This window comes from Typopeltis vanoorti, chromosome 25 (genome assembly GCF_054136105.1).
Source record: "Typopeltis vanoorti isolate ZY-2024b chromosome 25, IOZ_Tvanoo_1.0, whole genome shotgun sequence".
In the NCBI taxonomy this organism is placed as follows: Eukaryota; Metazoa; Arthropoda; class Arachnida; order Uropygi; family Thelyphonidae; genus Typopeltis; species Typopeltis vanoorti.
In genome coordinates this window covers 67,328,014-67,354,883 of record NC_143573.1, presented here as the reverse complement: position 1 = coordinate 67,354,883, position 26,870 = coordinate 67,328,014, and the positions used below count along the sequence as shown (strand labels likewise).

Sequence of the window (26,870 nt, the reverse complement as noted above, 5' to 3'; positions counted from 1 at the left end):
CATTTAAACAGGGGCACTCCTAAACAGAAGCAGGCAAAATAGCTGTAAATATAATAGTTTGTTAAGAGGAGTAACATGGGAGTTTTCCCAGAAATAATATCATATCTATAACTACTCTAAAAACAATATACCAATTATCAATATACATTAAAAATCTTAGTTAATGTAGGTTAAAACTGGTCCTTATAAAGTTCTCCCACTTTCAGTATTTCAGATGCAGCACATATACATTTTCAATATATTTCAAGAAGAGTGGCAAATGATGACGATGATATATGTGCAATGCTTGTAAGACTTAATGATTTATTGCACAAGTGAAATTAAAGATGAACATTATTATGCTATCATTGACAATACTTTGAATGACTATTCAGATGGAAAACATTAAAAGACTAGTTTGTGAGGCAAGTGATTTTTTTGAACGGAACTGATCTATCAACCCCCATATTGGTTCAAAAATAGTAGCTGTACAAAATGAGGAATGCTTATAATATTATTATAGTTATTCATTATTCACATAGAGAACTTTAATACATTCCTGGATCCACCAATATTTATGTGATTTCAGTTTTTTTTTTTGTATTTCTTGTAGGTCTTTTTCACTGAAACTACATCTGATCTAATTCTTTCAGGCGCTCTTTCTTTATCCGGAGTTCCTTAACAGCTTCATGGCCGGAACCATAATGTATACAGAAGATGTTTGAAGCACGATCAATCACTTTATTTGCTTCTTGTATAAAACTCCTATTTAAAAAAAGTAAAATAAAATCAAATCAATCACATATCACTAGCTATAATTACTGACCTGCAAACATCTGAAAACTAATGCCTCGTATTCCTCCTGATGGAAATACCTATTTAAGTAAGAGAAATGAGCACCTTTCTTAAACTCTATTCTGAAATTTAAATTATTTCTCACATGATAACCTTCAGTATACACTAACTTCTACTAATTAAATTACTTCTACAATATTAATGTTCACATAGCATCATGAGTGTCAAGACAGAATTGAATCTCATTGATGGGGACTACATCTTTGCCAATGGCTTCATTTATGATATGAAGTGATGAACTCTCTTTAGTTTTAGGAAGAGATGGAAGACTATAATAAATAACCCAAGACAGTGAAAATGAGGTAGTTAATTTCTGCAGTCATTCATGCACTTCATGTTGAGCCATGCTATTGGTGTTAATACCTTCACAGAGTCAAAAGACTCATGACAGGGGGTATACACACACAGCTCATGAAACTATGCTTTACATATATTCAATGTATCTGGGTTCCCCGCACTCTCAGCCAATGCAATCCATTCATCAATCCATTCTTCCTTACTTCCTTGCTCACACACTCTCCTTATACAATTTCAGTAAAGTCCTCTTATTCTACTGAGAGGTCATCACAACCTATAGGAGTTTAATTCAATAATAAGGTTGTACACCCTTTGGCAACTCCTATAGGTTGTGATGACCTCTCATTGCTTCTGCCTTGGTGTCTCTACTACTGGGCCTGGCTCCCACTGACGAGACCTCAATAAAGGTCGAAACCGGTATGGGTAGTGGCCCTTGCCTTAATGCATAGCATTACACATATCCGCAAGGAGATGTGCTTTACATTATGGGAGATACTGAGATAGGAGTGATGAGAGCTTTCTCCACCTTTGCAACGAGTTGCCTGGTGTTGTACTTCCTTACCCCAGCCCTGAAGATACTTTCAGGTGCAAAGTTTGTTTGCTCACACTAGGATAAAGGATTAAACTAAACTTATTATAGTCTAACCAAGTGAAAAATAAACTCTCAACATCTTTATCTTCAGTTTTCATGTAATCTCTATGATCTTGGATTCCTTTTATACAGTACTTTTCCTTCATTTCTAAACTTTTTCAATAGACTCCAGAATACTTTTACCACTTCTTGATATTTATTTTCTATGCTCTTACCAGAGCATAGAAAATAAATCTCTTCTCATGACTTTTGTTAAGCCTGTTTTACACAGTGCTTCACATTCATGCATTTTTCTCTGTGTTCACTAAGAACACAAGCCCACTTACTTTCCAGACATGTTCTTCTTTTCCTTCACTGTCTCTAACTTCATGAGTTCACAATGTAGTTCTGATTTTTCAATCCTTGCAGACTCTGGAATTCTTTCATTGAATGCTGAATTGATTCATTCAGCCATCACGTCTGTATGGCTGAATGAATCAATGTTTTTTTTTTAGGGTTTGCAACTGAATCTCCAAGGTTTGGTTATTGTTTTCAAACTCTTTCATTTTTTTTATATTTTTTATTGAATAATGTTTGCATATTTGAGTCTGCAGTTCACCAATGAAAACTGATAAACTTTAATTTGTTATAAAACTTTCTTACATAGTTTCTTTTTAATATGAAAGTCTATTTTATCCTGCTTAAAACTAATTTGGATTCACTTCCAATTTTAAATCCTCTGTATAGATTTTCCCACTCTTGTGTCCTGAGCCAGTGGGAAATCATCACTATCAACAATGGTATATGAGACTTTTCTTATTTCTTGCATCTTCTCTCCATTATAAATTAAAGACACCAAGAAATTATTTACTTGGTTTAATCCTTTATCCAAGTGTAAGCCAACAAAGTTTGCCCATGAAATATAATCAGGACTCAGGCAACTCTCTTTTTGCTCATTCTATGCTACAGCTCTAAGCTATCTGCTAAGTATTCCATGATTGAGGTCTTGTAGATCCACATATGCCTTTTCCTCACAAAAGCAGTCATATGGCTGCATATGAGATGATCACCTGGGCCACTGCCCAGGTGATCATCTCATTACTTTTTCCAAATTCAGGAAAATCCAACATCCCATTCACAATCATATTCTCTAATAAAATGATCTGATCTAGAATGGTTATTGTTACATGATGACAAAGATAGTACTACAAAAACTGAAAAAAAAAAAATCATTTTCCTTATTCCCAAAAGTATTTCTTTATTCTGGTCTATATTACTATAATTAAAATCACCCATAATGATCACCCTTCCCTTGTTCACCAATCCAAGTTGTATATACAATTTTTCATCACCACTCTCCATATTCCTTGGCCTATAACACCCAAAATTCCCTTTCTATCCTCATGAAAAACAATATCCTCAGGGAAAATGGATACAAACCTTATCCAACCATATTTTACTTATTCCAATAATTTCTAGGCAAATAAACTCAATCAGCTAAAGAATCCCACGTCCTGGCATTTGTAAATAATAACCATAGTACTTCACTTTTAGGTCTATAACCAATCCTACCCATGCCACCAGCCAGCTGTGATTGCTCCACAATTATCCATGCCCAATCACCTTGATCACCACTTACCCCATATAATCTCCTCAGACTCAATTATTCTCCTTACATCTCAGGTCATCCCCTGCTTGGGCTGACAACTCCCCACAAACATTCACTCTCATCCCCAATTCCTCTTCCCTCACACTATTCATCGCCATACTATTCACAAGCACTTAAGTCTCATCGGTCATATTCTCCTGATCTTTCACAACACTTCTTGCTCAAACATCTCTTGTTTGTGTCACTTGTTACACTTCCCTCTAGCAACAGTTTCTCCAGCTGACTCAGACCAAATTCATTTAAATACAATTTATCACTTTGAAAAATTTCATCCCACATATCAGCAAATTGTATCCCTTTCTCTTCGCACAGTTCTACCAACACACCATTCATGATTCTCACTTGCCATCTCAATTCGTCATTATCTCATCTTGGCAACACGCTGTCGACATTTCCTACCTACAATGTTATGTTTCAATCTCCTCATTACCATCCTGATATCCATTCTCACATTATGTTGTGCTGGAGAAAAAGCTGCTACATCAGAATGAACTCTTAAGAGCTGTCTTCAATTTTTAGAGTATTCTACTATAGTACTTGGAGTTAGTGATGATATCAGAAGGTATGTTTAAAAAACAGGTCAATGTTTAAAACAGCACTGATGTCCGCACACTTCACAAACAACTTTCATTTATTGATGAATGTCAAGTGGAAATTTTTTTTTGCAGAAAGTGTGCCAATGCTTTAATGAAAAACCATTTCACAAACTTGCCACTCAAGTTTGTAGAATGAAGTCTTGAGAAAATTTCAAACAGAAAATATAGTGAACCATTTGAAAATGGGCGACTAGTATGTCAAGAAAGGACAGACAGTCAGTGGCACACCCAGGGAGGGGGAAAAGGGACCCTGCCCCTTTGTTTGATGTTAAAAAAGGAATAAGAGCTACTTTTTCTCTCAGAGCAGCAAGAGAGTGGAATAGTTTGCCTATTGAAGTAGTGAGTGAATCTAGTGTGAATGAGTTAAGGAAAGTATGATAGTAGATCTGGGTGATGTATAGCCTCCCTCAATGAGTCCTTGATCTCCTGGAAGTGTGAGATAATAATAATAATGTAAAGTGTATTTTAGAGTGTTGGCTGTTTCGAGGAGACTAAAAAAAAAAAATTCTGAAATATCTCGTTCGTGGGAGCAAATGACAATTTGCTCCCAGCTCATCTAATGCTTTGTTCTCTAAATCTTCTATATAAAAATAGGCCAAAGGGGGAGAACCCACTGCAGTTCCATCAATTTGTTTGTAGCTCTTTCCTAAGGTAATTTGTAATAATAAATAATAATAATAAGCTAACGTCTTTTATTCTCTTATAGGGAGTACGTGAGGCCTTTACACTCTATCTAGCTTTTGGAGACTGAACGGGTAGTCAATCAGAGATAGCTGGCCCATGTCTTTCACTAATTATAGGCAGCCACCGATGAAGAGACCGGCAAAAAAGTACTGCCATCTCTTGGACCCTAACCATAATGTTACTGTCTGAAATAATGTGAGTTTTACAGTTGATTTTCTTGAGTGTACAGGACGAAAAACCTGAGTTTCTGAGAGAAAAAACCTGCTTGCCTGTGCCAGAGATTGAATGACTCAGGAACCGGTCGACAAAAGGCTTAGAAAAAGTTCCTCCAGTCCGCAACTAGACTAGAATCATAAGTCCATCTTTGTGCGGCCTAGCACAGAGGATGCAAGTGCTGCTTCCACTGAGCTACACAGGCATCAGTAATTTGTGTATATTGTAAATTTGAAGAGGGAAGAATTTGACTTTATTAAATCACAGGTTGGTTGGCTGATTAGAAGTTTATTGGCACGAGGGCAGTGAAGGTCATACTGCGCCAAACCGAAGGTTTCAGCAGTACTCAAAGTAATAAACTGCAGTTTAGAGATAAATCAGTAAATAATACTATGGTCAAAAAATAAATTTAAAAAATTAAGTTCAGCAAAGCAGTGTCTACATATAAATTTAATTTACAATGAAATGTTTTTAAATAAATTAATTCTTTTAAAAAAATTAAATACATCATATAGTTTGTCCAAGTCTAATAAGATCTGCTGAATGTAGGCTCAGTCAGAGTAGTAAAATATATATATTCCTCTCTTTCTTCAGTGAAGTGCTGGCCCTCCACCAGAATATAAAAAATGGGGAGGCAAATGTTGAATTATTCATACGTAGGCGAGTCATCGGCCTTTGATAAATGTGCAAGATAGCTATGACCTATGTGTAGCCCAGCAAGAACAACTTCCATTTTAAGAACTTATTCAAAGCAGTACTCAAAGTAATACTTCATATACTACGCCCACACTTCATAGAACCGAGCTTGGCAATGTGCCAAGAATAGTCAATTCATGCTGAAGGGGAGAAATAAATAAAGGATGTACGAAATGGTTACCAACACACGAAATCACATGCTTTATGCATAAATTTTCCAACTGTTGTACAAGCAAAATAGTTACCGCTTTTAGAACTAGAATTTTCATAAAAGAAAAGCTAATTTTTCCGATGTATAATAATAAACACTTATCTCACAAAACACATTGATTACCCTAACATCGGAATGGATTCTCCTTCTGACATGCGCAAAAGTGTCAAAGGGTCTCACATCTGTGGACGTACAACACTCAGCTCATCGAAGGATCCACTCCCTCCACTGGACCATCCTGGAGTATATCTTATTCATTGCACCTGTATTTTGCCCTATATAGGGGAAACAGGACGCACAATTCCTATCAGAGAAAAGGAACATAAACGAAGATTAAATTTAATAACTATGGTGAAAATGGCCTTTCTGATCATGCCCTGAACACTTTGCATACAACTGACTGGAAAAGCATCAGCTGTTTACATCACACCAAAATGTGGTATGAAAGTAAATTTAAGGAAGCTTGTGAAATTCTTATCGACCACCCTAATCTTAACAATAATGATGGTCTAAAAATCTCAAGAATATAGAAGGCACATATTCTACCTGCATAACCTTTCTCCCTAAGAGTTAATTATAAATAGGACTATAGGTAATTCAGGATCTTAAATCTAATATAACAATTCTCATGTTAAATTAGGACATAATTTTTCATGACATCATGTGTATGAAAAATTTTTTTCTCTGATGTTGTCTTAAATAGAATATAGCCTTGATGTAGTTATTTTATTTCGTTTATTTATTTTAATTTTATTTTATTTTCACTATAGGTCAGGGCAGTAAAATAACCATTGATCAAATCACTGTCTCTTTAGCATATTGTGTGAAATGTAATATAGCTATCTCTGTGTATATATATATATATATATACAGGGTGTTCGGGATAAATTTGACAGTTTCGTAAGGAAAAAGAAAATCTTCTTTGTATCTATTAAATTTAATGAATTGACAAAAAAACATTACAGGCAGAGTTAATTACAATACTATCAACAAGATTTACTCAAAATAACCACCATTAGCATCGATCACAGCTTCAATTCTGCTTCGGAACCTCGAACAAGCTGATGCTACAGTCTCCCTGGGAAGGGCCGCAAAAACTGTTTTAATTTTATCCATTAACTGGGCTTTTGTATTACTGGAAGTGCGATTGGTGTCTTTTTCAACTGCGCCCCATACAAAATAATCCATGGGGTTAAGGTCTGGGGAGTTTGGAGGCCAAACATTTGGACTGGTGAAGTCGTAGAAATTTTCAGACAACCATTTTTGACTTTTCCCAGAGGTGTGGCAAGGGGCCGAATCCTGCTGCCATACATACGGCCTACCATTGGCTACCCTTGTTATCCAGGGCTTGACTACAGTTAGCAACTCCACGAACAAAGCCCGAATTCCAATGCCAGGGTTCTTCAACACCTGTTCCTGCAGATTTGCGAGGAATTCTGCTGTACGAACGCAATCAGATCGTCTGCTAGGGATCTTTCTTCTTGCTACATCCTCGTAGTCACCATTGCAAGTCTCTAGTTCATGCCTGATTGTTTTTACTGTATTCAGGGAGCATTGAGCAGCAGTCGTAATATCCTTATTTTGATGGCGGGCACGAATCATCATGATACAAGTTATTCTCTTCCATGATTCAGGTGGGTTCCAGCTATCCATCCTTTCTGACATCTTGTATATGAATGAAGAAGGGTCCAAACTTTTAAATGAAGAGAAGTGTGTGTTAATACATGTAACTTACGGAAAAATATAATTAATTATAAATATGTCAAATTTATCCCGAACACCCTGTATATATATATATGTGTGTGTATGCTCCAGATGATGACCTTAATATGAAGGTCTAAACATCGGGAAATTTAAATAATTATTTCTGACATGGTTGTAGAGTCCATAATTTGTCTAAAATGAATGCTGATCATCATGTAATACTAAAGGAAAGGACAAGAAAAACCTCCTCTCTTATGTTTCTACATTGACTGACAGCCGATGCTTAATTTCATGCAATTTATTTCTCAGTGCTTCCTGCCATGATGACCACCATTGGATAATTAGCTTTGATCATATGAATTTTCTGTAGTCCGTATATGGCACTGACATTATTATTATTATTATTATTATGTAACACCTCCAGTAAGTCCAAAGACTCATCGAGGGAGGGCACCTACTCTACAACTCTTCGTTTCCACCACTCCACTAACCACAACTACCTTCATCATTTTATTAAATTACTCTGGATTTAGAGAAAGATGTTGAAAGGTCGAAACTAGTCTGGGTAGTGGCCCTTCCCTTAATGCATAACATTATACATATCTGCAAAGAGATGTGTTTTGCACTATGGGAGATACTGAGATAGGAGTGATGTTAGCTTGCTCCACCTTTGCTACGAGTTGCCCGGTGTTTACTACCTTACCCCAGTCCTGAAGATATTTTCAGGCTCAAACTTTGTTTGCTCACACTTGGATAAAGGATTAAACTAAATTTATTATAGTCTACCAAGTGAAAAATAAACTTTCAACATCTTTCTCTAAATCCAGAGTAATTTAATAAAAAGGTGGCACACCGTTTGGTAACTCCTATAGGTAAAGATGACCTGCCATTGCTTCTGCCTGGTATCTCCACCTCTGGGCCTGGCTCCCACTGAAGAGACCTCAATAAAGGTCGAAACTAGTCTGAATAATCATCCTTCCCTTAATGCATAACATTATACATATCCGCAAGGAGATGTGTTTTGCATTATGTGAGATACTGAGATAGGAGTGATGTTAGCTTGCTCCACCTTTGCTACAAGTTGCCTAGTGTTGTACTACCTTATCCCAGTCCTGAAGATATTTTCAGGCGCAAGCTTTGTTTGCTCACACTTGGATAAAGGATTAAACTAAATTTATTATACCTTCATCATCTACAACAACTCCATCTACTGCCGACCACCACTAGTATTTTGATAAACAATCACAAACATTCATGCCCATGGCAGGATTCGATCCTGCCTCATCCACGAAATATCAGTATCACCGATATTATATCTTTGCATTTATTCCCATTAAAGACTCCCCTGATTGTTTGCAACTTTGCGTGATTCCTAAAATTAAACATAATATACTAATGCTTCATTGTCCTGTTCACGAGGATAATGAAGCATTAGTACTTCATGTAGAGGGCACTTTTCGACGCATAAACATTATTACGTCACATTCGCGTTAATAGCCCGGGTGTGCTTTCAAAATGCATACACTTTTGCACCCTTTGAAAATATGTAAAGAGGGCGCAGTGGGTCAAATTCTTAGTTACAGTATTTTTAAACCGCTCAGAAGATGTGGCTAGGTGAGCTAACATTTTGAGCTCACCTAGCATCTGTGATTGGCTATTGGGTCAACCAATCCAATTGAACGTTGTCACTTGTCATGAGTTGAGCACTTTCTGTATGATGGCTGTATTACAAACAGCTGTTACACGTTTTCTGGAACTGAAAATTTGAAAGTGGATGTTAGGAGAGAAAAAAACCTAAATGGTTCTCTTGCTATGCAGTATAGCATCTGTTGAGGTTTCAAAGTTTTTTAACGGTATACAGGCATTTTTATTCTAGTCTTCGGAAACAACAGAGTAAAAAAAATCTCTTCCTAAATAAAAATGAATATTCTTTAATAAGACGTTGATCTACAAAAAAATACCAGCAGATGTGAGATTGATAAGACAGACGAACCGCTGATACTAAAAAAAAAGAAAAACTATTGAATGTAGGATTCCCAAAAGTGTGGATAATTCCGATAATGATCCGATGTTATGTACTCTGAGTCTCAGTAAACAAAAATTCTTGGAAAACAGAGCGAAATATACACAAACCAGAGAAATACACATAACATGTTTAACAAATTTTATGAAATGATTGGCTGCTCCATCAAACCATATTTATTCCTGCCATACTCTGTCTCCTCGTAAGTTTTTTTTTTTTTTTTTTTAATTATGCCATCATAAATTCACTTACTCATGTCTAGACTTTATAGGCTCGTGCTATTCGCTCTACCCAGCAACTTATAGGACACACATATCACAAATGCTAATTATTTCCTATTCTCACATGCCTTATAAATGATGGCTCACATATTTTCATCTTTGAGTATTTCAAATATACCAACCAAATATAGCATTCTCCTTCATTGTTGTTTTCTAATAAATCCTAAAACTAACCGATTGTTCCCCTCCTGCACAAGTATTCAAAGTTATTCTGCAATTAATTGCATTGGACCAATTAAAATGAGCGGTGATACACTATACACTCTCAAAACTTTCATACATTGATAAAAATGCAATCATATGGTCATGTGTCCGCAGGGGGAGGAACAACAGGGAACTCCCCCCGGGACAGAGTAAAAAATTCCACAAATTATAATCGTAAAAGTGATTGAGATATGTAACCTTACACCCTCGACCATGGGAAGACTTTTTCTGTCTTAAAATTTTATTATGGGTTGGCCTGTTTTGGCACACAGCCAGGTAGCCATAGAACACGTTTTATTGCAGCGATAAAGCACGTGTTCCTGTTTTTGGTTCATCTTTTTATGATTTGTGAAAAAATGAACTGTTGTGAACAGCGACCAGTGTTCATTTGCCCTGTGCCTAGTGAATCACTGAGTGAAGTGTGAATTGTAAATTTATAGTGAAATCAATTTAAACAGAAAAATACATTTTTAAAAGGTAAGTGTATGTAATTTAATATTATTTTACTTGTTAGTTTTATAATTTTTTTTGCTTTTAAAATAAAATAATTTGATTTAGGATTTTGGGATTAATTAGTTGATTTTTAATAAAATATGCTGGTCAATTATTTTATATATGAAATTGTGCTAAAAACTGTATTAATTCCAAATACTTTTTTTTTCTCAAGAATTGAAGATCATTAAAATCGATGTAAAATGAAAATAATGTTTACATTGGCAAATAATTACATCAAAAAATGCTAAAAGATGTTTATTGATGTAATTATTTAATTACATCAATAATTATAAAAATTTATTGATGTAATTATTTGTCTCCAAGCTCCCCCACCCCCTGGAAAATTTTCTACGGCCGCCCATGTATACGGTCAAAATTGATGTGAAATTTATAGAGTGGGTTGCATAACCCACACCACAGCACGCTCAAGCGAAATAGGCATACGATGCCACTGATATATATATATTATATACAGGGTGGCCATAATTAAAGAGGAGGTGTTCAGAACTCTGTAGTGAAAAATGTACTGGACAATATTCAATCAAACTTAGTATAAGTACACCAAGGAACATGGGATTTTTATTTACAGAAGATAAAAAAATAGTACAAAATTCTGCACCAGGGTACTTTTGGCTCTATAAGCACATGGTTTGGGATTAATTAAATAGTAATGGCTAGAAGAGACAAAACAAATCAATTTTCATGTTAATATAACTTACAGATGTGGTTCAATGTCCTCCTTTCAGATGTTCTAAGAACTGCATTCTGTGAATGACATTTTCTACAGTGGAACGCAGCAGATCTGAATTAATTTGCCTCCCATGCTGCGTTATTCTGTCTGTCAAGGTTGTTAAGTCAGGAACATGTCCTTCATACACCATGCATTTCAGATGGCCCCACAACCAAAAGTTACAGGGGTTGACATCAGGAGAACAAGGTGGCCATGCTGTGGGAAATGCACGACTAATCACTCTGAGTTCTGTGAAGTGTTTTCATAACATTCGCTGCACCAGCAATCCAATGTGAGGTAGTGCTCCAACCTGCATGAATGTCAAAGCATCTTCATTGCTGCAGTTGCGGAACAACAAAGTTGCACAGCATCTCTTGATACCTAACAGCAGAGACAGTACAAGTCATTGATCCTGTTGGGCAAAGTTTTTCAAAAAAGTATGGACTAATAATAAATGATGCAGTGAAATCACACTGTTACTTTCAACGAGTGTAAAGGGATCTGATGGAACCCATGAGGATTATTTTCAACCCAAATGTGGCAATTGTGTGAGTTAACCCTACCATTCAGATAAAAATGTGGCTCATCACTCCACAAGATTTCCCACGACCACGCATCATCCACCTCCGTTTGAGCTAAGAATGTCAAGGCAAACTGCAGTTGCAGTCAAGTTTCCAGATCACCATGAAGCAAAGCTTGAGTATGGAAGATCTTATGTGTGTGTGTGGGGGGGGAAACCTGAGCATTTGATGAAGGATTTTCCACACAGTCGAGTATGCCATGTCCTGTTGCTTGATATTGCCCGAGCACTGCTGTACCTCTTGTGCATTATTCATTTCATGTTCCATGATGGCAGTTGCAACTTTGTCAACTTGTTGAGGAATAATATGTTTCCATCCTCGTCCTGGCCTCATTGCTAAAGATCTGCTATTTTCAAATTGTAAAATCATTTTTCTATGATTTGTTATTGTCATTGGACCTTTTCTCTTATCTTTCAAAAGATAGATCTTCCTTCAGGTCAGCAGCTTGGAACAGGGAGTGCAACCCTGACCTCTGCTTCGTCACTCAAGACAACAGTGGACAACCGTTACCTACATCGAGAAGAGTTCTCTCCAACTTTCCCAGAAGCCAACATAGACCAATTATATTAGAGGTAGGTCTGCAGGTACCCCTTGTCAGATCCATCCAACGTCCCCGTTGGAACTTCCAGAAAGCTGACTAGGCTTGACAAATATGTCCATTGGATCCCTCCAACAAGCAGTAATTACAAGAGATTCGCGAGAGCTGTCTTAGCTGCAGGTAAGAAAACCATACCAAGAGGCTTCTGGAAGGAGTATATCCCTGGATGATAGTAATAAACTGTATCAAGAATATCTAGAGTGTGACGATCCTGAAATTGCAGATGAACTCATTCACAGCCTTGACACCAACTGACAGAAGAAATGGACTGAAACAGTAGAAAGACTCGATTTTCAGCATTCTAGTAGAAAAGCATGGAGCCTTCTAAGAAAACTAGGTAGTGGCACCCTGACTGTCCGGGAACAATCAGCTATTTCTCCTAACCAATATGCATCACATATTGTCACACGTCAGGATATACCGCCAAGCACAAACAACACACTCTGCAAATAAAAAGAGAACTTACATATTTGAAAAATAACAGACCATCAGACCCTCTATATTCACGGCCCTTCACTCTTGAAGATATTAACACTGCTCTAATGGATATGAAACCAGGCAAGGCTCCAGGTTTCGATGGAATTCATCCCAATTTCCTGTTGAAGACAGGCCAAAAAGCTCGACAGTGGTTAGCTTGCTTTTTCTCTGACATCCTCCAAACTGGTAGACTTCCAAAAGAGTTTAAGAGGACAAAAATTATCCCAATCTTAAAACCAGGAAAAACCACCAACAAACCAGAAAACTACCGACCAACCGCCCTGCTTAGCACCTGTTATAAGCTCCTAGAAAGGCTCATCCTTAATAGAATTGCCCCTAAGATAATAGAACAAGTCACAGTGGAACAGGCCAGATTCAGACATAAATGAAGCTGCTGTGATCAGGTTCTGTCACTCACCACACATATAGAGGCAGGCTACCAACAATGCCGGTAAACAGCTGTAGCTTTTATAGATCTTACAGCAGCTTATGACACAGTCTGCAAGTTGCTCCACGCAGTCCCATGCAAAACTAATCGATAACATGCTAAGCAACCGCCTGTTCCAAGTGTGTATAGACGATAACAAAAGTAAACAAAGAACACTGGATAATGGATTATCACAAGGGTCAGTTCTGGCTCCCCTCCTTTTTAACTTTTACATCACAGATATGCCCCGTACAGCCTCTAAGAAGTTTTGCTATGCTGATGACATTGCTCTAGCCACTAGACACACCAATTTTACTACAATGGAAGATACACTAACAAACGACCTTGCAGTCCTAGATGAATACTCCAGCAAATGGATATTAAGCCCAAATCCTAGCAAAACACAAGTTTCATGCTTCCACCTGAACAATAACCAGGCTAACAAAGAACTCATGGTCTACTTCAACCACCAACTGCTACACTACAACAGATTCCCAAAATATCTGGGTGTCACTCTAGATAGAACACTATCTTTTAAACCACATCTCATTAACACAGCATCCAAGCTAAAAACAAGAAACAATATACTGCAAAAACTATGTGGAACAACTTGGGGTGCCTCAGCAACAACACTTCGCTGCACTTGGCCTCGTTTACTCTACAGCTGAATACTGCTCACGCATATGGCTGATCAGCGCCCATGTGTATTTGGTTGATGCCCAGCTTAACACCACCATGTGCCTTATTTCTGGAACTGTAAAATCAACCCCAACCCACTGGCTCCCAGTGCTAAGCAACATCTCACCTCCACACATCTGCAGATCCAACTTTCTTCTAGATGAATACAGCAAAATCATGGAAATCCAAAATCTTCCAATCCATGAAGACATCCCACCCCTAGAAATAAACAGGCTAAAGTCAAGGCACCCTCCAATCTTAACAGCAAAAAATCTTGCAGAGACAAGTTTCAACATGAAGGAGAAGTGGAAAGAGTCCTGGTGTAACACTTCAACAGGGATCTTCCATGAATTAGTGGACCCAACACAGATAGCTTCGGGTTTTGACCTACCTCGGAAAACTTGGTCTGCCCTTAACCGAATCCGCACCAACCATGGTAGATGTGCAGACCACCTTTACAAATGGGGCATGATTGCCTCACCCAGGTGCGACTGTGGATCACCCTGCCAGACAATTAATCATATTATAGCAGAATGTATCCTACGTGCATACAGTGGAAACCTGTCAGACTTCATCCATGCTACACCAAGTGCAGTCGACTGGATAATCAACCTAGACATTCAGTTGTAGCCTATTCTTGATTCTTGAGAGTCTCTTTTATGACTGTACTATGTCTTATTATTGTACATATGTCTATTACTATGTCCATATATATTAAGAATTAATGTAACTTTTCATGTGTGAGCCATACGCTAAATAAATAAATCTTATCTTTCAAAAGCCAGACTTCTCGAAGCACAGTATTTGCGTTACCATGTTGTTGATAATAAAGCTTGACTAGCAACACAAGTTCTGGTAAGGTGACATCCATAGCACTTCAATCTTATCAGAATGATGTGATTCATGACTTATTTTTGACAGTATTAACACCACCAAATGCACTATTTTATAAAAAAGATGTTTTATTGTCATGAATAACCGTCAACACCTAGTCTTATCTGTTAGACAGAACGATATGAATCCGTTTCGGTCTTCCTTATATCCACCAAGTCATCCTTTCACCCAGGCAGAATTTTGTATTTTTTTTTTTTTCCCTATAAATCAAAACCCCATGTTCCAGAGTGTACTTACACTAAGTTAGGGTGGATTTCATCCAATACATTTTTTTTTGGTACAGGGCTCTAAACACGTTAATTCCAATGTGGCTGGAAATCCAGCACAACTGAATGTCAAATTAAAAACCTTTAAATTTGTTTTCTGAAAAATGGTCAGATGAACTTAAACTCAAAATCAACCCAGACAAAACAAAACTAAGCACCTTTAGTACAGACAGGAAAAGTAGACATTCCTACAATCCCAAAGTCATGATCAATAACAAGCTAATTGAAAAAGTCACAAATCCAAAATACCTTGGTATTACTCTTGATCAGGAATTACGTTTTGCGCAACACATCTCTAAAAAAAATAAATATACTGAAAAGGCTTTGTGGAACAAATTGGGGAGCAAAGCCAAAAATCCTCAAACTACTTACACTACACTAATAAGGCCAATAATGGAATATGCAGACCTTTCTGGTCACCTTCTGCCTCATCGGTAAAGGAAATATTAGACAAAATACAAGCAAAAGTATCCAAGATTATCATTGGTGCAGTCTCATCCACTAACAACATCAGAGCCCAACAGGAATGTGGGCTTGACCTGCTGGAGGACAGACGAAAATTTGCAACCATAAAATTCATAAATAATATCAGAAGCTACCAAAGAGATCATGTTTTGGTAGCTTCTGATCAAGACCTGTTTCTTTCCTGACACTATCAGGAAAGAAACAGGTCTTGATCAGCTAAAAACAAAGAACCTCTATTTTCCAGTCCTTTACCTTCAAATACCTCCATAAATCTAAACCTTACCAAACTCTGTACAAAAAAAGAACCAAAAGAAATGCTCAAAGAAAAAGGCCTAAATGCTATCAACCTTCTTTCATCCTCCAAACAGGTTATTTGTTATACCGATAGATCGTCAGACACCAATATGATTAATGGAGGTGCTGGTGTTCTCTTTCTACTCCCGAAAGGCAAAAAACTTTCAATAAAAGTTGGATCTGGGAGAATCGCTTCCAATTTTACCAGCAAACTTTATGCAATAAATAAAGCACTTGAAGCTTACTTAAAATTATCATCTGAGGCTAATTATAATCTGAGGGAATTATAATTTACAGTGACTCAAGATCAGCTATGGAAGTAATCAAAAATCAATACCAAGCTCACACAAGACACCCATAAACTCTTAAATCAACTAAAGTGTTTAGGAAAAAGTTGCATTTTACAATGGATTCCTGCTCATGGGCATCAATTACAATGAAGCAGATGGTAAATTAGCAAAAGAGGCCACATGATAACTCTTGCTGATGCTAATGCACTAGCAAAAGCTAAACTAATTCCACTGAAATCAGTGATACAACATCAAATTCCCGAAATCAATGCTGACAGAAAGACCTCCACCACGATAGCAAGACTACGAACAGGACATTATAGAGGAATGAAGATCAATACAGATGATACGAGAACATATAGAAACTGCAACAACTGCCCCAATACTGAACTGACACCCGCTCACATCTTTACCTGTCCAGCAATTGCAGCGGCCTTACAAGAAATAGATCCTAATCCTGAACAACAGCTCTATACAAACAAAATCATCAACATAGCCAAAGCTGTTCAAGGAGCACATGGAAATATCTAAGCAAAGGACAAGACAACAACAAGTGGGATCTGATTGGACATAATATCAGGAAATACAGCAGCATAACCAAGAGAGGTTTCAGATCTTGAACAACCAGTATAGATGGGAAGAAAATCAGAATGTTCTGCACTGTGTACATTATTTAATGTACACAGTGCAGAACATTCAATCATCTATGTAGAGGGATGACTGAGTGTGAGACTTCCTTAGATGGCAGAGTGAGAGGTGGCATGATAGAGTGAAAACCTACTATGGAGGAAAATGCTGTTATGTTGATTATGATTTATTTGTTAAAATTTTTCCTTGTCCACAAGGCAGAAGAAATAGAAATTATATGCAAATAAATGCAAATAGATAGAGATCCAAATGAAGACACAATTATAAAAGGATGTTTTGTTTAGTTGTTGATCAAAAGCACAAATTGAATGTCATCAAAGACAGGAATGGAACAGCACTAACAGAAAAACTGGAAATCAAAAACAGATGTTTGGCTAGTTAGTTGATTTAAGTTTTATTGGCACAAATACAACAAAGGTCATACTGCACCACAGCAAAGGTTACAGTATACAAGGCATTAATAAATAGGCATAAAAGGATAAAGTAGTGAATAATATGTGTATATAAAAATTAAGTTAAGCAATACAGTATCTATATCTACATATAAATAGAATTTATAATCAAATGTGTTTGTAAAAATTAATTCTTTGTATAAAGGTAACATTATGCAATTTGTCTGCATCTAATTAGCCAGACTGGCTGGCCCAGTGGTTAGCGTATCCGCTCCCTAGCCAAAAGGCTGCAGGTTCGAATCCAGCTATGGGCATGGATGTTCATGATTGTCTGTGGAAATACTAGTTGTAGTGGTCGGCAGTAGATGGCGCTGGTGTAGTTGCTGTCAGTTGGTGGATTGAGTGGTGGAGAGAGAGAGAATTGTAGAGCAGGTGCCCTTTCTCGATGAGTCTTTGGACTACCTGGAGGTGTCTAATAATAATAATAATAACATCTGTTGGAGTGTATATGGCATGGCCAGATAAGTAAAAATTTCATTCCCCTCTCTCTCTCTCTCTCTCTGCAGACAATCTCACCACATGCCTCTCTGGCTGAATCAGTCAATGTTTTCTGAGTTATCTGCTAAAAATGTCAATCTCTCATAACATAAACATATTTCTTCCTATAGAGACCTACACATACCTGCTGACCAGAAGAGCCAAGGAAAGATCACTCGTTCCTAAATGGAGGAACAAACTGACCGTTCCTTCACAAATATATTCTCTGATATGATTATTAAGTCTAGTCTATTTCTGATTGCTATGTTTGCTCCATTGCATTTTTGCTGCCTGAGGTAATTATTTCTCTACACTCCAGCATTTTATTCCTTTTATCAAAGTTAACTGATTATTGCTTTCAGTTTATATTGCTATAACCAAACTCCTATTCCTGTACCAATAGATATTCTTACACTGATTTAGTTTGAATAATTCCTCTTAAAGAGCACGAAATTTGAGTTTTATAACACTTTTTTTTTGCATAGGTTTGATTAGTATAATGAAATATTACAAATATGTCTGACAGAGCCTTTCATGTTTCACTGATTAAAGACTAAATATTATTTTCATATAACTTAAGTAAAATTCATATAATTTAAGGAAACATCTTACAAAACAACTCTAGTACCGAATATTTTCTTTCCAGCCAAGTCCAAATACAGAGTAGAATTTTAATTTTACTTAAGTAGAAGTCTTTGAAATGTTAGCTCTTGTGCAGAAAAATATTTAATATTTCAAATCAAGCTACATAACACTTCATTCAGATTTTCTAAGATTATTAATTAAGTTTCCTTATGACAGTTATATTAATCCCATGTGCAACACAGGCAAATAAAATGGTTTCAAATATACACAGTTTGGTATGTTTAAAAATACTTCTTTTTTTTTTTTTTTTTGTCAAAAATACTGAGAAATAGACACATTCTAAGTAAAGTAAACTAGTTAATAAGAGGGGATGGGTGGGAAGAAACAGACTATTTAAGGCAGTAGAAAATGGTTGAAAATCTGTGATAAAAAGTGAAAGTACATACACATGCATAGATATAACTTTTTTTCCCCAGTATTTCTTCATTTTCAAATAATCTTTTGACATTTAATGAAATTATCTCCTGTTATTTTTAAAAGAAAAATTTAGAAGTTTTTAGTTCTTGTGAAGGTCAGATTTACCTACTACATTATTTTCAGTGACAGGATGACCCAGTCATGGGCTATAAAGAGGATGTATGCATGACACATACCTTGACATTCATATGAATGAAAGTCAACAAGGAAGCTATTATAACTACAGTTAAAGCTATTTATCATAATACTTCCTGTTAATCAATGCAGTGCAGAGGAAATATATCAAAGTATAATAAAAGTCAGGTGCTTGTCTTTTCATTTCACATAAGAAAAAAGAGATTATTATTCTACATTCATAGGTGCATAAAATTAAGGAGAATAAAGGAATCTTTTTTTGGGAAAGAAACTATCACAATCATTAATTTCAATGTAATAATTTATTTCCTAAAAGATGATAAAAGGAAAAAAAAAATTCACAATTCAAATAATCAGATGAAGGTGAAAACAATAGGAAAAGGGAAGTAAACAAGGATGATGTCAGTATATTTTTTGGCATCATCCTTCACAAAAAGTTGCAAAACAGAATATTATGTCATATAACTGCTGGATGATTTTATGACGTGTTTTGAAAATGAGTATTAAGAAATCAACAACAAAACCATAGCATAATACTGAAATCAAAAATGATATCATTTAAAAAAATCTTTAAAAGTCTTCTGCACAGAATGTTAACACTAATATTACATTACTTTTAAAACCATATCATTCTATTACTTTATTATAAAGCAAACTTCCCAGGGATATAAGCATTTTAATGACAAATCTTAATCTGCTTAACTGAATCTTAGAATATGATTGTCATTCTTAATCCTCTGGGTTCCATAAAAGGGATAAGTTATTTTATTTTATACATAAGTAGATTTTTTTATTTTTATTTTGATGCATAACTCAGTATTTGCAAAATTTTCAACTGTGTAAATGAAAAAAAATTCCTAAACCAAATGTGCAAGTCAAGTAATTTTAATACTGTAAAAAAAGCTGACAGACAATTATAATCAAGATCAAGGCTAATCTTAGAAAGCTGTGAAGCAAAAGTTAGAACTTTTGATCTTGGGAGGTTTATTTTCAAGATGAGAAGAAATGCCCATTCACAAAATTTTCCATTACTGTACACAGTGAGATATACAAATCTTTGTTTTTTAGCACTACTAGTAAACCTGCCAATTTCAAGAATGAAATACCGGAAGATTGCCCCATTTCAAAACACTGGGGGAGTAGCCCTCTACATAAAGACCTTTTTACTTGCTCTTCCTGACATTAATTATTAATAATTTAATTTCGCACTATTTAAAGATGGGTAGTTCTGATCACTTCTGATAAGGAGAATGTTTTAGTATAGACAACTAATCCCATCCCTTCTTTGTCAAACTATTAAATATCCAAATCCTCAAAATAATAAATGAAAATGATGTGCTCAATATAATCTATATTCAAAGAACATTATGTAAATAAGAATATTATGTTTCACGATTATATTAAACTCAGTAGCATTTGTTCCTTGGAACTATTCTGCCCTCTTTCCACTTCACCAGCACCTTCCCAGTACTAAGTCTTAAATTAAAAGCTTGATTAGAGGAGCTGACAATTCCCTTGTACATTCTCATAACATAACATCTAATCCCATGGCTGTGGTTGCATTGAAATTCTGCAATGTTTCAAGCAGCGCTGTTCTTCAACCTCTATACTCCAATTAGCCAATGTCACATTTGGCACTGCAACTTCACCTAGATGGTACACTCCTGCAAAATGTTCACTCAGTAATTCAACTATTTGGTTTGCTTATTTACCTCTCCACAATCAGCAGATTTTTTTTTAAGTCATCCTTTTATAGTCATTCTTCCTTTTACTTATGACATAGTGAAAGAACTCTTTAAGATTTCTTTTAATCTTGTCAGCTAGCTTTCTCTCATAATTAGCTCTGGCTTTTCTTACTGCACATCACATTTCTTGCCTTGTACTACTCATAGGCATGCTAATAACCTTATTCTTTATAAACCCTCCACAACTTTTTTTTTGTCTGCAACTCCTGCTCAATAATGCTATTCATCTATCTAACTCCTATCTAATTTATCCTTCTGACTCTGGGTAGACATTCTGATACTGCATTCATCAAACACCCAGTGACCAGATCCCATGCACCAACATCTCTCCCCTCCGATTTCTTATGCCATGGCACTGCTAAAAGCTGGCTCCTCAGCTTATAATCACCTGCTTTGTAATTCCACATATACCCTTTCTTCACAAAAAATTCTGCTTTTCCCCAAGCGGAGACAGCATAGCTGGATTGGTTATTGTTAAGTGCTCTGAGGCTATAATCAGGTCCAGCACTCTCAAACCTCATGTCCCCTCTCTGACATACTGCTTCAGGTAATTATCTCTAAGCAGGTGTATAAATTCCATTTTTTCCCCTCCCTGTGACCATTCTTCCTCCAAATTATGTCCATATAGTAGATAGCACTGGTGGGAATGATGAAGGTGGTTACAGTTAGTAGAGTGGTGGAGACGGAGAGTTGTAGAGTAGGTGCCCTCCCTCGATGAGTCTTTGGACTCCCTGGAGGTGTTATGTAATAATAATAATTGAAATCCTCATAATAATTACTCAACCTGTGCTCATCATGCTAATTTGCCAATGCATGCCATCTACATTCTCCCTTATATCCCCTAGATTATAGCAGCAACCAATTACATATTTCATTCTGTCAGCCTATATCTCACACCAGATAGCCTCAAATGAAAATGAATTGCCCCCTACATCCATGCCCCCCCCCAATGCACCACTACTAATTTTAGCTTCAGTTTTTCCCAAAATCATTAAATCATCTAAAAGAATGATTTAATTATCATTAAATACTTTCAAAAAACTTATCTTTCAGCCCCAAAGATCACCACATATTGCACTTCTATTTTATATATTTATATATAAAAGGAATAAAGGAATTGAGTTTTTGACCTTGGTAAATACGTTCTGGCCTATGACTGTTGGAATTAGTGAAATCTGGCTCACTGAGGTATTTGAGGGTCACTCAGGGTAGAAACTCATGAAAGCAAGAATAGTAGTAATATCCCATGTTGTAGTAGTGAGTTCAAGGATATCTGGTATGAAGTGGAGGCTAACAGGATGAAATATATTATTATTATTTTCCTGATTCCCATGGAGTCACAAGACTCATTGCAAGAGGTCAACACTCATGAACACAAAGTCTATCATACCATTCCTTAAAATCATCCACAGTCTGCACATTTACTGTTCTCTCAGACAATGCATTCGATCCTTCAACCACACTCCATGCAAAAATCTTACTTTTTACCCTTTTACTCACTACCTCATTTTGCAACTTCCTGTGATGGCCTCCTATCCTTGTTCCTTTTCCTCATTCTACCATATGAAAAATCTACTCAATGTTAATACGATAATAACCCTTCAACAGCTTAAATGTCTCAATCCTATCTCCCCTTTGCCTTTCATCCACCAAACTCTGCAGTCTACATGCCCTCAAGTTTATCCTCATAATCAACACTGTGCAGTCCTGACATCATTTCTGTTATCCATCTGAGATATGGTCACTCGAATCTCTTTAAATTCAAGTGACCATATCTCAGCATAGAAATCCAGATGTGGTCTGATCAAAGCTTTACACAATGAGACCATCACATTTTATTTCCCATGGTCAATGTTTCATTAAACAGCCAAGTTAATGGCACAGTTCATTTCCATAGCACATTTCCTTAAAACACATGGTGAAACTCCATCTAGTCCCCCTGCCTTATTGACATTTAGTGTACTCACTATTCAGAATGAATCCTCTTCATTCACTTCACCACTCATCCTTTTATGAATAAATCCTGTAGTACCAAGATGGAGCACTCTAGTAAAGTGATCATTAAATAGTTCAACTATGTCATCTGCTTTGGTCACCTCATTCCCATCTTCACCAAGCAAGATAATCCATCCACTATCATTTTTAATCCTACTTGCCACATAGCAAAAAACTCCTTGGGATTCTTCTAGGATTATAGTGCCAGACTCCTCTCATATTCTAATTTTTCTCTCCTTACAATACTAGCCACTTTCCTAGCTTGGGCCTTATATTCCTCATGCAACTGTTCTCCACCTCTCTCTTTATATGCCTTCCATAATCTTTTTTTTCTTCTGCAATTCTTTATTCCTTTTTGTCATCCATTTGACCCCAAATTGCTTTATCTTCTTCTTCACTCAAGGTATACAATCTGTCATTGCTGCCAACAATTCATTCACCAATTGTACCTGCAAGCTGGTTTCTTAGTCTATGATAGTGACCTGTCTTATAATAACACATAACTTCCTTTTGTTTTGATACCTCCATGTGCCTATTCATCCAATAAGTCAGGAATACATGGTCACTCTAACCAATGGAGGGGGGGGGGGCAAGTATCTCAGTCACAATCAGATCCTCTGATGATCTCAATCCTCGTGTTCCCTCCTCCTCCTCCACATACTTCCCAAGGCAGTTATCCCTCAAGAAATCTAAAACTTCAGTTCCCTTATTACTGCATGCTGTCACCTCTGCCCAGTTTATATCACTATAGTTGAAATACCCATAATGATCGCTTGCTTTGCACTTGCCAAACTAATTTGCCTAAACATTTCCTGTTCATCACTATTTATTCCCTAGTCTGTAGCAACATCACACTAAACTATCATTTTCTATATACATCCATCTCATATCATATACTCTCAAAGTCATTAGTGTTATTTCTACTGAGATTATCCACACTGAGAGCACACAATTCCTCTCTTATCATGAATAACATGCCACCATCATGTTTACCTTTCCTATCCTGTGAAATATGCTATACCCTTTGATTTCTATCCCTGTCAGAACATCCTTCTCAGTTAACTAAGTTTCACTGATATCAACAACCTTTGGAGAGACTGAATCGATTAATGCCACAAACTCACTCCCTTTATTTCTAATGCTCCTAAAAAAAAGTGAATTGTCAGCATTCTTATAGTCATTATTACTTCCTTCATGCTCAACCTTGCTCTGCAATATAGTGTATACACCCCCTCATTTCTCAAGCCACTATTCTCACAAGGCCATCCCTGCAAGTATTCCACTTGTGCAATTCTAGTTTCACTGTCTGGGCACACTCACTTGCCCAGAAAATAAGAGTCTCTCTCTCCAAATGTCTGCACCCTTCTGCATTCTAATACAATCCATATCTTGCATGTAGCTCCCTTCTATCCTCAAACACACTCCACACATCCACATATTCCAGGCCTCTTTTCCTGCACACTCTTACTATCATTTCTTTCGTCATCACGCTTTTCTCCTCCACTTCCCATTATCATACTTGGACAACATGTCTACTATCTTTCCTTAGACACATTTCTGCTGTACTATGTTTAACATCAAATCTCATGCTATGCAATTCCCGCTACCTCTCAGTAAATTCATCCCAACCATTACTATCATCTCCTCCACACTTTCACCCATCTTCACTGCCATTGCCACACTATCGTTCCACCAGACAAGTACTCCTCTGCACTCTACTCTACTCTGCACACCCCAACTCATCGAATCTCCATACATGACACTCTGAACAGATTCATTCATCCTTCTCTCACTGACATTCCTTAACTCTTACGACTTCCAATCTCTCTCCTTTCTCTCCCACTCTCCTCTCTCTCCTTTCTCTCCCACTCTCCTCTCTATCCCTTGCTTTCACACTCGTCTTTCTGAAATTTCCTCTCTTCCACTGTCTCTCCCATCTCCAAGCTTCTTTTCTTTTTGCTGTCTGATGCTGTTTTCTTACACCTACTCTCGTTCCTCTCTATCCTCCCAAGATCTTCATTTACCCTCCTCAACTCAGTCTTCATTCCTTCCATCTCCTTTCTCAGCAATTCTATTTCTCTCTCTTCACACATTCTGCTTTCATTTGCCATCCACACACACACACACACACACACACACACACACACACACACACAATCACGGTGATTAGACAAACCATTTCTGGCCACTTAACTATCCAAGGCTAAATCTATAAGCCTTTAACATTCTTTCCATCCTCCAACTCACTACTGGCATCCACAAACTGAAAATCACCCATTTCTGAATTCATATCTATCTATGCTGCCACTAAATCCCAAAATTGAAACATTTATGTCTCCTAGCACTTCTTACTGCTTGCATTTCATGCACACATACACATTCCCATCTTGTATCTGCCACATTCATAAGCAGCAGGATGCATACATACTGCATGCATAGAAAGCTACAAAATCATCAACTAGGTTATGAATAACGTAGTCTTTAAATGGTGGGAAGCTAGAGCTGGTACCAAAACTGGCAGCTGCTACATTGAATATACACTACAAGTGGAGACAATACTGAGATAATAGTAAAATCCTAACTAAATACCACATGATTATACAAAAAAAAAAAAAAAATCGTCAATTCAAATAGCAGAAACTTAAAACCCAACAATTGTCATGAAACACAATAATATCATTCTTTACTACTAATACTTATCCTTTTTTAACAGCTTGCATCACTCGTTGCATCCATCTTCACATACTAGTGCAATGGTTGGGTTATTACATACGATGGGATGTTACGATAAACCTGGTAGTTTAGCTGATTAGGATTATGAAATACATTACAAAATTACTCTGATGGGTACTAAATGAGTAATGATCATGAGTAACTCCAGTAATCCAAACATTAATTGATAGTAGAGAAAAACTATTCATAAGAATGAAGGAGAATTTATTTATTGAGATATTGCAAGATACTGTCTGAAGCAGCATATGAAATGAGGTCAAAGAGTATTAGATTTGATCATAGTATCATAAAAGGTCATGTTAAGAATGCAACTATTCTACAACCATTTGGTGACAGTGATCATGCTGTACTGATCTGGGAATTTGTGAAGTATATGGATGTTTTAATTAGGAAAGGTTACATGCTGAACTTCAAAGCTGGAAATTATGGCAAACTCAGGAGAATACTTAGTTTGATCCCACAGTATCAGTTACTGGATGGGAAAGATATCAGCAGTGCATGGGAATCTTTAGGGACACATTCAGATACAGTATCTGAATGCATCCCTAGAGTTCAAAGAACAAATAGGGTGAAAGTGATATGGATGTGCAACCTTATTAAGGATGAGAGGAGTTATGAAATATATAAAATGCAGACAAGAAAAGTTATAAGTATTGTATGGAAAACAAAGTTGGAGTATGAAAAGAAATTCTCTGTGCATGCTAAAGGCAATCCAAAAAAATTATCATTATGCTTCAAGTAAAAAGATCTACTGATCTGGTGTATAGATCATGGAGCCCAGTGCTATCACTGCATTGAATAAACAGATAGATGAGCACAACAAGGAGATTCTAGAGCTGTTGCATAATGTGAATAAGAATTCGACAACAGGGACAGATGGAATATCAGCATGTAAAGAATGTTCAGCTGAACAGGTCAGGCCCATGACATGGTTAATTTGAGTCTCAGTTCTGGACAGATCCCATGGGAATGAAAAGAATGTATGATGGTCTTATTATATAAGGGAGTACAAAAACTGTTGTGCCTAACCACCGATCTATCAGTATCTCTGGAGTGGCAGTTGTGATTTTAGAGAAGCTGGTAAGAACATGCATGCAGAAATGGGTTGACAGACAAGTTATATTTTACAAATAACAGCATGAATTTACTAAAGAGAGGTTATATCTGTGCAATAATGTTATGGATGAGTTGGATAAAGGGATTGGAGTGAATACTCTATGATATTGCTGGAGATCTGTTAATGCATTTGACAATTTAACACATGAAACGTTGTTGCATAAATTGGAGTGTAAAGTATTGGCATATAAACCATTGACTTAGATAAGAAGGTAGCTGATAGGCAGGTATCAGAAAATAGTATATGAGTGTGTGGGAGAAGAGAGGCTGGTAAATCTGCCAGAGTTAAGGTGAATAGTGTGGTGTTCCACATAGATTAATCATTTGTC

At 36.6% G+C, this 26,870-nt stretch overlaps 1 protein-coding gene across 1 annotated transcript in view; it reads right to left on the bottom strand.

Moving 5' to 3' along the window:
- Window positions 1–608: 608 nt before the first annotated feature.
- The window catches only part of LOC150092815 (protein-lysine N-methyltransferase SMYD4-like), a 365,428-nt gene continuing 339,166 nt past the window's right edge, over window positions 609–26,870 (bottom strand). Inside the window, exon 19 of the mRNA XM_090414288.1 lies at window positions 609–744. Coding sequence (XP_090270414.1) covers window positions 609–744 — 136 coding nt within the window. The remainder of the gene's footprint in view (window positions 745–26,870) is intronic.